Raw genomic sequence first — 13,641 nt, 5'->3', positions numbered from 1 at the left:
CCAACGGATTGGTATCAGGAGATGTTAATGGCCATTGTGCGCTGGAAATTAAGCGAGGAACCTCATTTTGTAACTATTCTTGGATGGCGCGTCCACCATCGCACACAGGATGGTCCTGTTGGAATGTCCAAGGTCTGCGGCCAAAATGTTTGCGTGCTCAACGCTTTAATACACCCTCATGAATATTTTCGCGGTAATATTCAGCATTTATTCTGATGATATTCGATTAATACGAGCGAAGAGCTACCATCGGCTGTTATGACGGCCCACGCCGCCATCATTTGAGTTTTGGTGGCCAACCGAAGGTTCACATTTTCAGCTGACTTTTTTGGCAAGTAAACACGATCATTTTGTTTGTTTACAAACTGTTGTTTTCTCATCGAAGAAAACTAAATTCGACAGTTAACCACTTTCGGTCATGCTCTTTATCTCTTTTCGGTCTATTTTCTTTCTGTTCCATCACGAATAACTTTTTTTCTGGAAAATTCTTACCAAAAAGCTTTTGTACGCTTGTAAATAATATAATGAGCTGTCAGCTTTCGGACGAGTGGCTTAGAAATGACAGCAGTCTGAAGTTGGTTGCAGTTTATTCACCTCACCCAATATTTGCATTTGACTATTAATTCGGCTTTTCGATTTTGTCAAACCTGTTCAAAATCGATTTTCTACTTATACCGGTAAAATAAAATTCAATTTTTTTTTTTTGCAATTTGAAAATTATATCAAAAGTCAATCATGAAAACTCAACTTTGCGACGTTTCAATACAAAAAGCCGAAAGTCGATTTACCTATCCCTACGTCTTAGGTGTTGTAGCAAGCATGAACAAAATTTCAAAGCTATATATTAAATATTGGTAGAGCAATCATGATTCAAATAGACTGAATTGCGGATATGGCTAATTCGGCATTGAATTTTATTCAAATATTTCGAAGTGTTGCAGGGGAATTACAAATTTAATAATAAAGGGAAGAATTCTCCTTAAAAACGCATTTCAGATTACAAGTATCCATCCCTGATATATAAATAAACAGAGAGACAATGGGCCAGAGAGTGGAGAGAAATATTGAGAAAGTCCTTTTAGATTGTTTTTTTTTTTTTTTGTTCTTTTTATGAAATTCCTTTTAGAATCTTTTAAAAATTATTTTTCCAATAAAAAAATCTATCAAAATCAAAAAAATTGAAGATTTCTAGTATTATTGAAAATGATTTAAAAAATATGGCCAAATGATAGATATATAAACTACAGCAGTATAGATATTTGTTGTTGTTATTTTCCATTTAAAAAAAATTATAAAAAATTGCAGCTAAAAGATTTTTTTGTTGGGTTTTAGTTGCCGCCGCAGGATATGTAGATGTTCTTGTTGTTATTTTTCGTTATAGCTTAATCCTTTTGGTATTTTTTTCAAATTATTTTTTTATTCTCATCCACAAAAAATATTCGAACTAAAGGAAATTTCAAGTTAACCAAATTTATTTTTTGTTTCACTGCAAATTTTGTTGTTGCATTGGTTATTTTATTTTAATTTTGTTGGTTTTTTTCTTGTTGTTGCAAGGATAACATTTTTCACTACTCCATTGGTAACACTTGATTTTTGTTGTTGTTGCTGTTTGTTTTTTTTATATTTTCATTGAATACACATAATAACAATAAAACACCAAATTGTTGTAATTATATCACCACTTTCGATTTTTGTTTTCATTTTTGCTTTCATTCTTTCTTTCTTTGCTTTATAAATTCCAAAGAAAAGGGAAAATTCTTTAAAAAACAACATTAAATTTGTATTATTGTGTTTCTAGTTTTTCTTAAGGATGTTAAGTTCGCATGTACTTGAATGCAGCAGTGCCACCAGCAGCATATGTTGTGACACAACTGTTTTTCTTTCACTTTTTTTTCATCATACATTACATTTGCAATTTTTTTGTTGTTGTTATATATTACACACTTTTTTCTTTTGCTCTTTTTCACCCATTTGAATTATTTTGTTTGTTATTCGAAGAATAAAATAATTAATTTAAAAAAAACCAAAAACTAATAATAATAAAAATTTAATGAATTAGAGAATGTCAAAAAACAATGCACACACACACACGACGGACGACACCGAAACCGTTTGCTGCGCTCTTCTTTTGGTACGGTACCAACCACAACAATACTCAGATGTGAATGTTAATAATGATGACAACAGAGGCAGCAGCAATGGCAACAACGACGACGACGGATAAACGACAACGTTGGCTGCTCGTGCATGTTTCAAATTCATCTGACCAAAAGTTTTTTTGGGGTTCTTCGGGAAAATGTGTAATATTCTTTTGCCATTTTCGTTTGTATACACAATGACAACAACAACAACAAGCTAACTTACGAGCAAGCAAAGTCAAGCACAGCACGAAAACTAGGTACAAATGTACTGAGTGAGCATTCAATGGGGAGCGAGGTGACAGAAGGCGCTTTGGATAAAATAACTAAAACAGTGAAAGCTTTTCTCCCCAAAGATAAAGCTTTTCATTGACACTGATTGTGGGTTGTTCTTTTACATTACGTACGACGTACGTACATCAACAACAACATCTGGTGGCACCTACTGTTTAGTTACGTTGATTATCAAAAAAGGTAATTTCATGTAATATTTACAGAGGCACAAATGGGCAGAGAGTACGAGAGCGAGTGTTATGGGGAGAGAAGAATGCTAGGCATAAACATCACATACAGCAAATGTGAAAAAGTTACACTTTATCTCACTCACCACACACAATGTTTATGTTGTATTAAAACAACAACAACAACAACGTACAAGGTGGGTAAATAGGGTTTTCCATTAAGAAGTGAAATTTAAAGGAACCTTTTAATTTTCTTGAGATAAATAATCGAATGTTTATTTCAATATATAAATGTTAAGGGGGGAAACATCATCACGAGGACGATCCTCTAGTGAGTGAGAAAGTGGTAAGGGAAGAGAACAATGCTTGTGATGAGAGAACATACACTGCGATGGATAAACACATATTCTCTTTTCGTCAATCAGTTTTGATGATTATCTCTTATTTATTTCATGATTATCATCTCATACATTTATTTATTTTTTACACTATTTGATATAAATTTCTTGCATTTTTACACATTTGTTTCCGAAATTGAAAAATTATGTTGATACCCAACTACGTTTTTTATTAAAAATTAAATATTTTGACACAAAATGTAGATAGCAGCTGGCCTTACTGGATGACCTATTATATAGATCTTGTCATCTATCAATTTTAAAAAATATGTAAAATATATTCCATAAATTGGTATAGCCTTCACCACACTGTGGTACAGGGTATTATGTCTTTGTGTATATGTTTGTAACAGGCAAAAGGAAACAAGATAGACACATGGTTCCTTTTGAGAATATGAATAGAATCACTTTCTGAGTCGATTTACGCATGTCCGTCTGTCCGTCCATGTATTTTTGTGAACAAAGTACAGATCGCATTTATGATCCGATTTGAATGAAATTTGGCACAGTTCACTTATTTGATCCAAGGACGAACCCTATTGAAATTGGGAAAAATCGATTCAGATTTAGATATAGCTGCCATATATATTTTCGTCCGATTTTATGTAAATGGTGTACTAAAGTCCCTATATATTTCGCGATTTGCACGAAATTTGGCACAGCGTACGAAATTAAGCCTATAGTGATGTGTGCAAAGTTTAGTGAAAATCGGTTGAGATTTAGATATAGCTCCCATATATAGTTTCGCCCGATTTTATGTAAATAGTGTACCAAAGCCCCTATATATCTTTCGATTTGCACGAAATTTGGCATGGGTTACTGAATTGAGTGTAGAATGATGTGTGCTCAGTTTCGTGAAAATCGGTTCAGATTTAGATATAGCTCCCATATATAGGTTCATCCGATTTTATGTAAATGGTGCACCAAAGTCCCTATATATCTTTCGATTTGCGCGAAATTGGGCATAGCGTACTGAATGAAGTCTAGAAGCTTCATAAAAATCGGTTCAGATTTAGATATAGCTCGTTGGATTTTAGGTAAATGAATGACGTTATAGATTTTTTTTAATTAGTGCAGACACAGCTTCCATATTGTACATTGCAAACGTGTATCTGATTGACATTAAATTTATGTAAATAAAATCGTTTTACATAAACTTGCCCGAATGAAATTAAATTTAGAATGGGATCCAGATCGCATATTCAAGTTTATGCAATTCATGTCAATGTTATTTCCAAAAGGCTGAGTCTGTTAGGAGACATATGTAGAATATACCAAAAGTGGTGAAGGGTATCATATAGTCGGCTCAGTCCGACTTCACTACTTTCCTTACTGGTTATGTATGTCGATTGGCAGATTTTCAATAAATTAAACAAACTATATTTTCTAAAGCTGAAGATTGTTCTCAAGATTTAACCATGGTTGTTCCCTCAAAATATGTATAAATATAAATTATTTAGTAATTTTTGCTACTCAACAAATAAAATGCGTACATTTCGAAAGAAGATATTTTTATTTAAATTTTTAAAGCTGGATACTGTCAAAGGCAAATTTATGACAAAATTGGAAACATATGAATGCATGAGATTACCTTGTACAATATGTGTAGCTTATGAAAAAAACCTTTCCCAACTTGATAAAAAGCATAGCCTCGACCTGTTACAGAGATACAGTCGGAAACTTAAATCTTCATTTGGTTTCAAAAATAAATCTTAATTAGAGTTACAACAAATCCCAAGATTTCACGGGCACAATCCGTTTATTTAACACTAAGTCCCTATTCAATATCTGGAGAGCCCTTTAAATCTCCCAAGTGAATAAAACATTTAAAATCCCTTCATTTACAGAGCAAAAAGACAAGATCTAGGAAGAATCTGTGCTTATCATAATCATCACACCAAACAAAAAATGCCACACAGCAACAACAACAAAGCAATTAACATAGGTAAGACAGTAATCCACTATTCTAGTTTATTCTAATTAGATATCTTTCATATCTACTATTCATGCCCAACCATTATCATCTGTCATTGTATTGTAGTTGGTTTTTTATGTATATAGACATGACATTGTATGATATGACATGACAGACAATGTAAAGTATGAACAAAATACATACCGACATTTTATTAAATGTCTTTATTGTTGTTGTTGTGTGGCTTCTAAGACCTTCATCTTTATCGTTTGCATTTATTAAATTCCACTCCAAAGATAGACAGACGGACAGACAACACAAAAAGAATAGAAAAGAAAAAACACTAAGAATGTCTTTCGCTTTCGTTTGGGGGGTGGTGGATAACATCATCTCTTTATGTTGATGTCGTGGCCGCTGTCGTCGTCATTACTCGCCTTCTCCATATGGCCGATAGACCTAATAACCGAATTGTTAGTGTAATGTTTGTTATTGTTGTTTTGTTTTACAATCATTTTTACACGAATGTTCATCGACGAACATGAAAGCACAATAAACAAACAAATGGCATACTCTCAGTAAATGTTTTCTCATTAAGCTCGCACGTTGTCTCTCTCTCTCTGTATACCTTTATCATTCAAATTAAATTAACTGCCATTGCAACATATGGTACAGGGATGGGAATGTGTTATTTGTAGGAAATGGGAGAAAATGTCACTTTGGTCCACAGTCGGGCGAACCACCGCACGCGTGCACTCTCGCGAGAGTAAATATCACTATTCTCTCACACACATTCAACTGAACCAATTGAAAAACCATTGACACACACAAAGACATGTGCGTCAGAACAGAATTTTTTATGCTCTGCCCGTTCCTGCTTTGGTCTTAACAAATAATACACATCACATTAAAACTCCCATCCCTGCTATGGAATAGAGAAATTGCTGTTAAGCTTTTGCACTGCACCTGTTTACAATTTGTTCTTACAAGCGTCCATTCTATATACCTCTCTCTCTCTTTCTTTCCATTCTCTCACAATGAAACCTACCACAATATGTATCAATCTATGACAGTGGGGGTTTTGTTTGTTAATCAATTGGAAAATTAAAAAAAAAGAAATCATTCTTCACCCCAACTCTCTTTTAATTGAACAGCTGTTTGGGTTGTCAAAATAAAATTAAATTTATTTGATTTGTTATCATTTAATACGCTTTTCAATAAAAAAAACAGCCAACCAAAAGCACAAGTAATAATTGAATAATTAAAAAAAGTGAAAGAAATATCATTTAATATGTTGATATGAAACGTTGTTGGTGATTAAAAATCAATTGGACTAAATTGAGGAATATGAAGAAATTCCCGCCGATAACAAATGATAAGAAGAAGACATGTCATTATAATCAAAGAAGACCAGTAAATATTAATGTTGTAAGTAAACAAAAAGATGGAAGCAGTGTAGGGTATTATATGTTTGATTTCCTATACAGAGTTTTGGTTTTTTTAAAGAAAATGTTAATATAAGTTTTTTGTTTTTCTTTACAGATTGGCTTTTGTCGAAATCGATGAAACTGTTCCTGAATATCAAGATCCAATGAACAGGTCGTGTAAGAAGCGAATATTATCGGCCATTTTTGGTAGTCAAAATTTAAAGCATTTTGGCAGCTCCGTTGAAATCATCTGGCCTTATCGGACACACTTATTATTGGGCCATGCTAAATATGAAGATACACTTCCAAGAGTGCTTTAATTGGTATCGTATATTAAAACAGGAAGGAAAATAAATGCTAACAATTTGATTATATATTTTCAGGTATATAACAAATGTTGGTTCTATCGGTCTCACAAAAAAAAGAAAAAGAAAAAAAAAATAACAATCGCCCCTATATAATTATTCTTTCCATGAATGTTACATCCACATGATAAAAACCAAACTTGTTATTCAAATTCAGGTGTATAGGGGTATAAAGATAAATTTTAAAATTTTATTAAAATATATGGAAGAGTTATTATGTAGCTCTATTTTAACAACAACAAAATTTTCAAATTTAACTAAATTAGAAGTGTAGTGTAATTTGTAGATGTGTGTGTGCATAATAATAATCTACACTGTAATATATAGCTTAAAAAAACTATTAGTCTTTTTTCAGCTTGACTGATGAATAATCGCTAAACGTAAACACAGGCAGTCGACCAGACATGTGTACACGAAATGTGTGAATTATCAATGTTTAACACAGTTGGTATTGAAAAAAAGTAATTAGTTGTTTTTTTTTTTTGTCTCAAGTAAAATTTTTAACGTAGTTATAAAAAACGATGCTAAATGATTAATAATATTAGTCAAATTGTTTTTCATTATCAAGAAAATAAAAAAAAAGAATTTTATAAAGAAAAACAAATTTAAGTAGTCCTTCAAAAATTACTCTTTAAAAATAAACGCCTTGTAATTGTCGTTGAAAAAATATTCTTTAAAAATAAACGCCTTGTATTGGACCCTGAAAATATATTCTTTAACCAGTAAGGAAAGTAGTAAAGTCGGACTGGGCCGACTATATGATACCCTTCACCACTTTGGGTCTATTGTACATATGGCACTTCCGCAAAAAGGTAAACCAAATTCGAAGAATTTGTTTCTTTAATTGTGCTTAAATACGTAAAGTAAGGGCATAAAATACAAAGAAGGACCACATTTGTCATTTTTTTCTTCTCGATCTTAGCATAAATACTAATTTAACGACTATAAATCCAAACACTGCAGAAATAAAAACAGCAAAATCAAAAATGTCGCGTGAGTGAGCGAGACAAATCCTTCGCAAATAAAAGATATGCCAAATTTTTAAAATTTTGAAAGCGCAATAATAATGCTTGGTATCTCTTATTCATGTAAAGAATATTAAAAGTTCAAAATATTCAAACAATTCGCAGAGTTTTCCCATTATTAGTAGCGATGTCTAAAGTCATGTATATTTGAAGTCGCGTGAGTGACCGCTCTTCTGTGGCTTTTATCTCAAAAGTAAAAAACTAGAGGCTCTCAATTTTTTTACTACTAATAGTACTCCTAAAGTTCTACATAAAATTATTAAGGGAAAATTGTAAAAAAATGTAATTGTTTTCGATTTATTTAAGATTTAAAAATTGATTTTGCCTCTGAAAGTCGTGTAAGTGACTGCGGAAGTGTCCATATCTATACTTACAATGGCACGTCAATGTTAAAAATTTAATTTCAATCGAACACCCGTTCGAAATACATATGGAAGCTATGGCTGCATCTGTACCAATTTCAACAAAAACCAATAACGTCATTCAAGTCTCAATTTGATACGTTGTGCAAAATTTCGTGTTAATCAGACAAACATTGGGAGTTTAGTGCACCATTTATGTAAAATCGGATGAAAATATATATAAATCTGAACGGATCTTCACGAAACTTAGCACACATCATTCTAGACTCAATTCAATACGCTATGTCAAATTTCGTGCAAATCGAAGAATATATAGTGTCTTTGGTGCACCATTTACCCTAAATCGGACGAAAATATATATGGGAGCTATATCTAAATTTGAACCGATTTTCACAATTTCAATAGGGTTCGTCATTGGCCCAAATAAGGGACCTATGGCAAATTTCATCCAATTCGGATAAAAAATGCGACTTGTACTTTGTTTACAATTTAACATGGACAGACGGACGGACGGTCGGATGTGCATAAATCGACTTAAAAAGTGATTCTATGCATATTCTCAAAAGGAACCATGTGTCTATCTCGTTTCCTTTTGCCTGTTGCAAACATATGCACAAAGACATAATACCACAGCGTGGTGAAGGGTATACAAATCGACACTTTGTATTGGTCCCTGGAAAACATATTATATTCATAAATCCATCTTTATAATAAGGACCCTTGTAAAATATTTATAAAAAATCGGCACCCAAAAAATTTTTATTTTAATTCAGTTCTCAGTTATTTTATTACAACAAGAAAAACATTTTATTTAATAATCCCAAAAAAAATGAGAATAATCTCCCATAAACTGAGTTCATTATTGAGAGGTTTTACTGTTATCCCTTTGTATTCTAGGAAATGGTGTTCCCATTCATTTAATTATTGCAATTAAATTCATGAGCGACACAAAATATCAACTGAAACTTCCTACAAATACAATTTATAAAATAAAGATAAGATTAGGATCACATTTATATATTTTCACAGTTGGACACGTGAAAAGAATAAAAAAATACAACAAATTTGCAATTATTACATATATAATTGAAATCAAAAAATTAAAAATGTAATGAAAAAAATCCACGCCAAAAATTACTTATTTTCATAAAAAAAATTAAATATTGATAAATAGAAAATTCACAGGTTAATACATTTTGGGCTTATCTTCAAAATTATTTTTGAGTCATTATTGTCGTGACATGGCATTATAGTCTTTCAGCTGTTAAAAATATAAATGAAAAGCAAAAAAAAAACAAGATCAACGACAATGTGTTATTGGTTTGTCGATATATATGTATATACTCATATAGGTATGTATATTTATATGTTTGACAAATCTATATGATTCATATCACTAATAGATTTATTTAATATTGTGTATGTACGATTGTAGAAAAATATATTACTAATAATAATCTATTAATTAAAATAGCAAATTACGATGTTCATGGCGAATTTTTAAATTTAATTTTACTCACGAGACAAAAATGCTTTTGTAAATGAAAAGGTGAATTATAACCAAATATAAAGAAATTATCAATATATTTTCATAGCCTTAGAAAAACGTATTGAGAAAAAAACAGGCTTAAAATGGTTATTGGAAAAAATATCAAAAACATATTTTAATGAATTTTTAAATTTAATTTTACTTGGGAAAAATGCTTTTTTTTTGAAAAGGTGAATTATAACCAAATATAAAGAAATTATCAATATATTTTACTTGTCGAAAAAAAGGTCCAGTTTCTGGAAAAAGGCATTGAGAAAAAATGTCCTTAGAAAAAAATTGTTGAAAATTAACGCTAATTGCATTGCCTTCAAGTTTATATTTTAAAACTCCAAGCTTAATAATAGTCCTTGAATTAAATATTTTAAAAATTAATCTTTAGTTTTAAAAATACGCTTTTATTAAAGACCTTAAAAAATATATTTAAAAACCAGTAAAGAAACGTAGTAAAGATGGACTGGGCCGACTATATGATGCCCTTCACCACTTTGGGTATATTGTACAAATGTATCCTTACAATTGCATGACAATGTTCCCTCGAAGGAACATACTCATGTCTTTGTACAACCTATGATAAATCTAATTTCATTCGGGCAGATTTAGAGTCGTCTGCGTACGATGGGACAAATTTATGGAAAACGATTTATAGCAAAATTGATGCACGCTATTTAGTATGCCGCACTGTTAAAAATTTAATCTCAATCACACACCCGTTCGAAATGCATATGGAAGCCTAGGGCCGCATCTGTACCAATTTCAACAAAAGTATCAATTTGATACGTTGTGCAAAATTTCGAACATCATGATTTTGGTGAACCATTTAGGGAAAAACGGACGAATATATTTTCCGAAACTTAAAACACATCATTATAGACTCAATTCAGTACGCTATGCCGAATTTCGTACAAATCGAATGATATATAGGTATTTTGGTGCACCATTAACGTTAAATCGGACGAAAATATATATGGGAGCTTTATTTAAATCTGAACCAATTTTCACGAAATTAAACACACATCGTTCTAGCACGCTATGTCAAATTTCGTGCAAATCGAATGATATATAGGTACTTTGGTGCACCATTAACATTAAATCGGATGAAAATATATATGAGAGCTATATCTAAATCTGAAGAGATTTTTAGAAACTTAACACACATCTTTCTAGACTTAATTCAGTATGATACGCCCAATTTTATGCAAATCGAATGATATATAGATACTTTGGTGCACCATTAACCTTAAATCGGACGAAAATATATATGGGAACTTTATCTAAATCTGAACTGATTTTTCCCAATTTCAATAGGGTTCGTCCTTGGGCCAAATAAATGAGTTGTGCTAATTTTTTTTCCAATTCGAATCAAAAATGCGAACTGTAATTTGTTTACAATTTAACATGGACATACACTCGGACATGCATAAATCGACTTAAAAAGTGATTCTATGTATATTCTCAAAGAGAACCATGTGTCTATTTCGCTTCCTTTTGCCTGTTACAAACATATGCACAAAGTCATAATACCCTGTACCACAGTGTAGTGAAGGGTATAATCAATTCTTAAACCGAGCTGTGCTAGCGTGACCATATGGTCTCACTCATAATACGATAAATAAATCATCTAAAAAACATGTACCCGAGCAGTGCTGGTGTGAACATACGGCCACAGCTCAAAAATTGATCCTGTCGATTATCCTGATAAGAAAAAATTTTGAATTCAGCGGCCCACAATCTAGAGAAGCTGAAAGTTTCGTCCCACAATTCGAAAAAAATAATTACAGCAATATTCGGGTTAAAAAGAACAACTGACCCTTAAAAACAGAAAAAAAATATTTAACAATTAATCCTTAAATTAGAAAATCTACTAGTCATTGAAAACAGAATATTTAAAAAATATTAATATTCTTTGGAAATAATATTTATAAAATCCTCCCTATTTGTCCCATATTTTTTTCTTTACAGAAAAAAATTTAAATCGACTCCTTTTTTTGTCCTTGGGAAAAAATATTTAAAAAAACCATGTTTAAAGCACTTGAAAAAATATTTTTAAAAATTCGTAATTTTTTTGCAATTTTTAAAGGAAAGCTCTTTTAAAAACTCACACTTATTCGAAAATAATTAAAAAAATCCCATTCTTTACTAAACTTTAAAAAAATATATTTTTTGTCAGTCTGCAAGAATCGATTAGTTTTTACATTTTTTTTTTGATATCATAAAGGTAAAAATTGTGAATTGTTGCATGTTCTGGAACAGACATTATTGTGAAATTATTCTACTATATACATAGTTCCAGATGACAAAGACTTTTGAACATTCTAGGCATTCTAGGGAATTTCATTCAGACATTTGTTTTCTATAATACACAAATAGCACCAAATGGATTTCATTGTACGAAATTTTCAGTTCCAAAATAAAAAAAAAAAAACATGATGACTTTTTTGGACACTTGTTGGTGTCATTGATACGCCTAATACACACACACACACAATGTGAAAAATCCCTTATAGATGACGTGTTTCATACAAATATAGACCAGGGAGAAAAAAATGTTTTAGACTATAATTATAAATAAATTAATCTATATGTTATTAAAAAAAAAATATATATATATATATATATTGCACCTATATAGTGTATGTAAAAATATGCAACACTTACCGTGATGACTACATCTTTGATGGTATTACGATTTCGTATCACCATGCCCGATAACGGTTTCTTCATATAGATCTTTGGCATATTTATTCACTGGCATCGGCCAAACAGCCGGCAGCTGGACACAGTACTTCACGTTAATGGATTCCGTGTTTATTGACTTTTGTTGTTGATGTTGTCGATTGGTTTTGTTGTTGTTGTTCGAATGGATATTTAATTATTTATTTTTGTAATACAAGTTATTAATTTTGTCACCCGCCGCACTCATAGATGTCTTTTATTATTAAAACACTTGTCGTTGGATTGCAAACCATCAATAAATTTTTTTCTCAGCGAGGGAGCGAGTTGGCAGGCTCTTTTGTTGTGGTTGTATCTTTTTTTTTTTTGTTATAAACTAAGCATGAGTGTTATTATAAGTACAAAATTGTTGTTATTATTGCTTTTCTAAATTGACGACGAGCGGCAATTTCTGTTCATTTATTTACCAATGAACCTAAGCAAATCCAAAAAAACAATTATCATCACCTAGATTAAGGAATTTCGGAAGCAATGACACCACATATTTCAATTCGACATAATGTTTTGTTATAGTTGTTGTTGGAAACCCAGCAGGACATACATTATAGTAGAATTAGTTGTTGATTATTAATCACAATTAAAAGTTTTGTTTCGTTATTATTATTTGTGTTGTGGTTGTTCACTTTCGTGTTTTATTTTTCGTTATGACACTGGAATTATTGGACGCCGAATGTATCGGCCACTGGAAGAATGGAATTTCCAAATTGTATTATTTGCCTCAAATATGGGTTCAAGACCCTAGTTAACGGGTATTCGAAAGTTTTACTGGTTCCAAAGACAGTACACACAATTACGTTACACAAGGGTTTTAGCTTTCGGATTAACTTTTAAGGTAAGCTCTCATAATTATATATAAATATAAAATTAAAATTATTGGATTTGTTTTTGAAATAGCCAAGTTAATTAAAAAAAAAGTGTTTACCAGTTGGGCTTTGTGAAAATTCCTTCGTCAAATTGCATTTGCTTTCTATATTGATATTGAGTACATATTTAGCCAAAATTGTCTTTCCAAAATTCCTGGGGGATACACAGAACCCATAAGCAGATTATTCTAAATTTGAGGATTTGGTCTGATATGTTACACAAAATTAACACTTTTCTTTGTCAGTGGATCTCTTTTATAGCAATAATTTTGATACATTGGTATAAACAGAAATCCTCTGTCCCGAAGAACCTGCAATAATATGCATTCCTTTTTTTTTTTGTCTACGGGAACAGACACAAAACTAACATCTTTCTGGGAAGTGCAAAAATTCTCCATAATGTCATCGAGA

The 13,641-nt window shown here is 31.4% G+C and overlaps 1 protein-coding gene across 2 annotated transcripts in view; it reads right to left on the bottom strand.

Moving 5' to 3' along the window:
• LOC133333433 (hippocampus abundant transcript 1 protein) overlaps positions 1-12,405 on the bottom strand; it is a 43,339-nt gene extending 30,934 nt beyond the window's left edge. The window contains exon 1 of one of the 2 annotated variants that reach the window (XM_061541752.1): positions 12,293-12,405. In XM_061541752.1, coding sequence (XP_061397736.1) covers positions 12,293-12,373 — 81 coding nt within the window. In that variant the 5' untranslated portion in view covers positions 12,374-12,405. The remainder of the gene's footprint in view (positions 1-12,292) is intronic. The other variant, XM_061541753.1, reaches the window with a different exon arrangement.
• Between the last annotated feature and the right edge of the window lie 1,236 nt (positions 12,406-13,641).

The sequence above is a fragment of the Musca vetustissima genome, unplaced genomic scaffold (genome assembly GCF_032173495.1).
Source record: "Musca vetustissima isolate MV318-11 ecotype Yass unplaced genomic scaffold, APGP_CSIRO_Mvet_v1 utg3767, whole genome shotgun sequence".
NCBI lineage: Eukaryota > Metazoa > Arthropoda > Insecta > Diptera > Muscidae > Musca > Musca vetustissima.
This window is presented reverse-complemented; position numbering and strand designations above follow the sequence as displayed.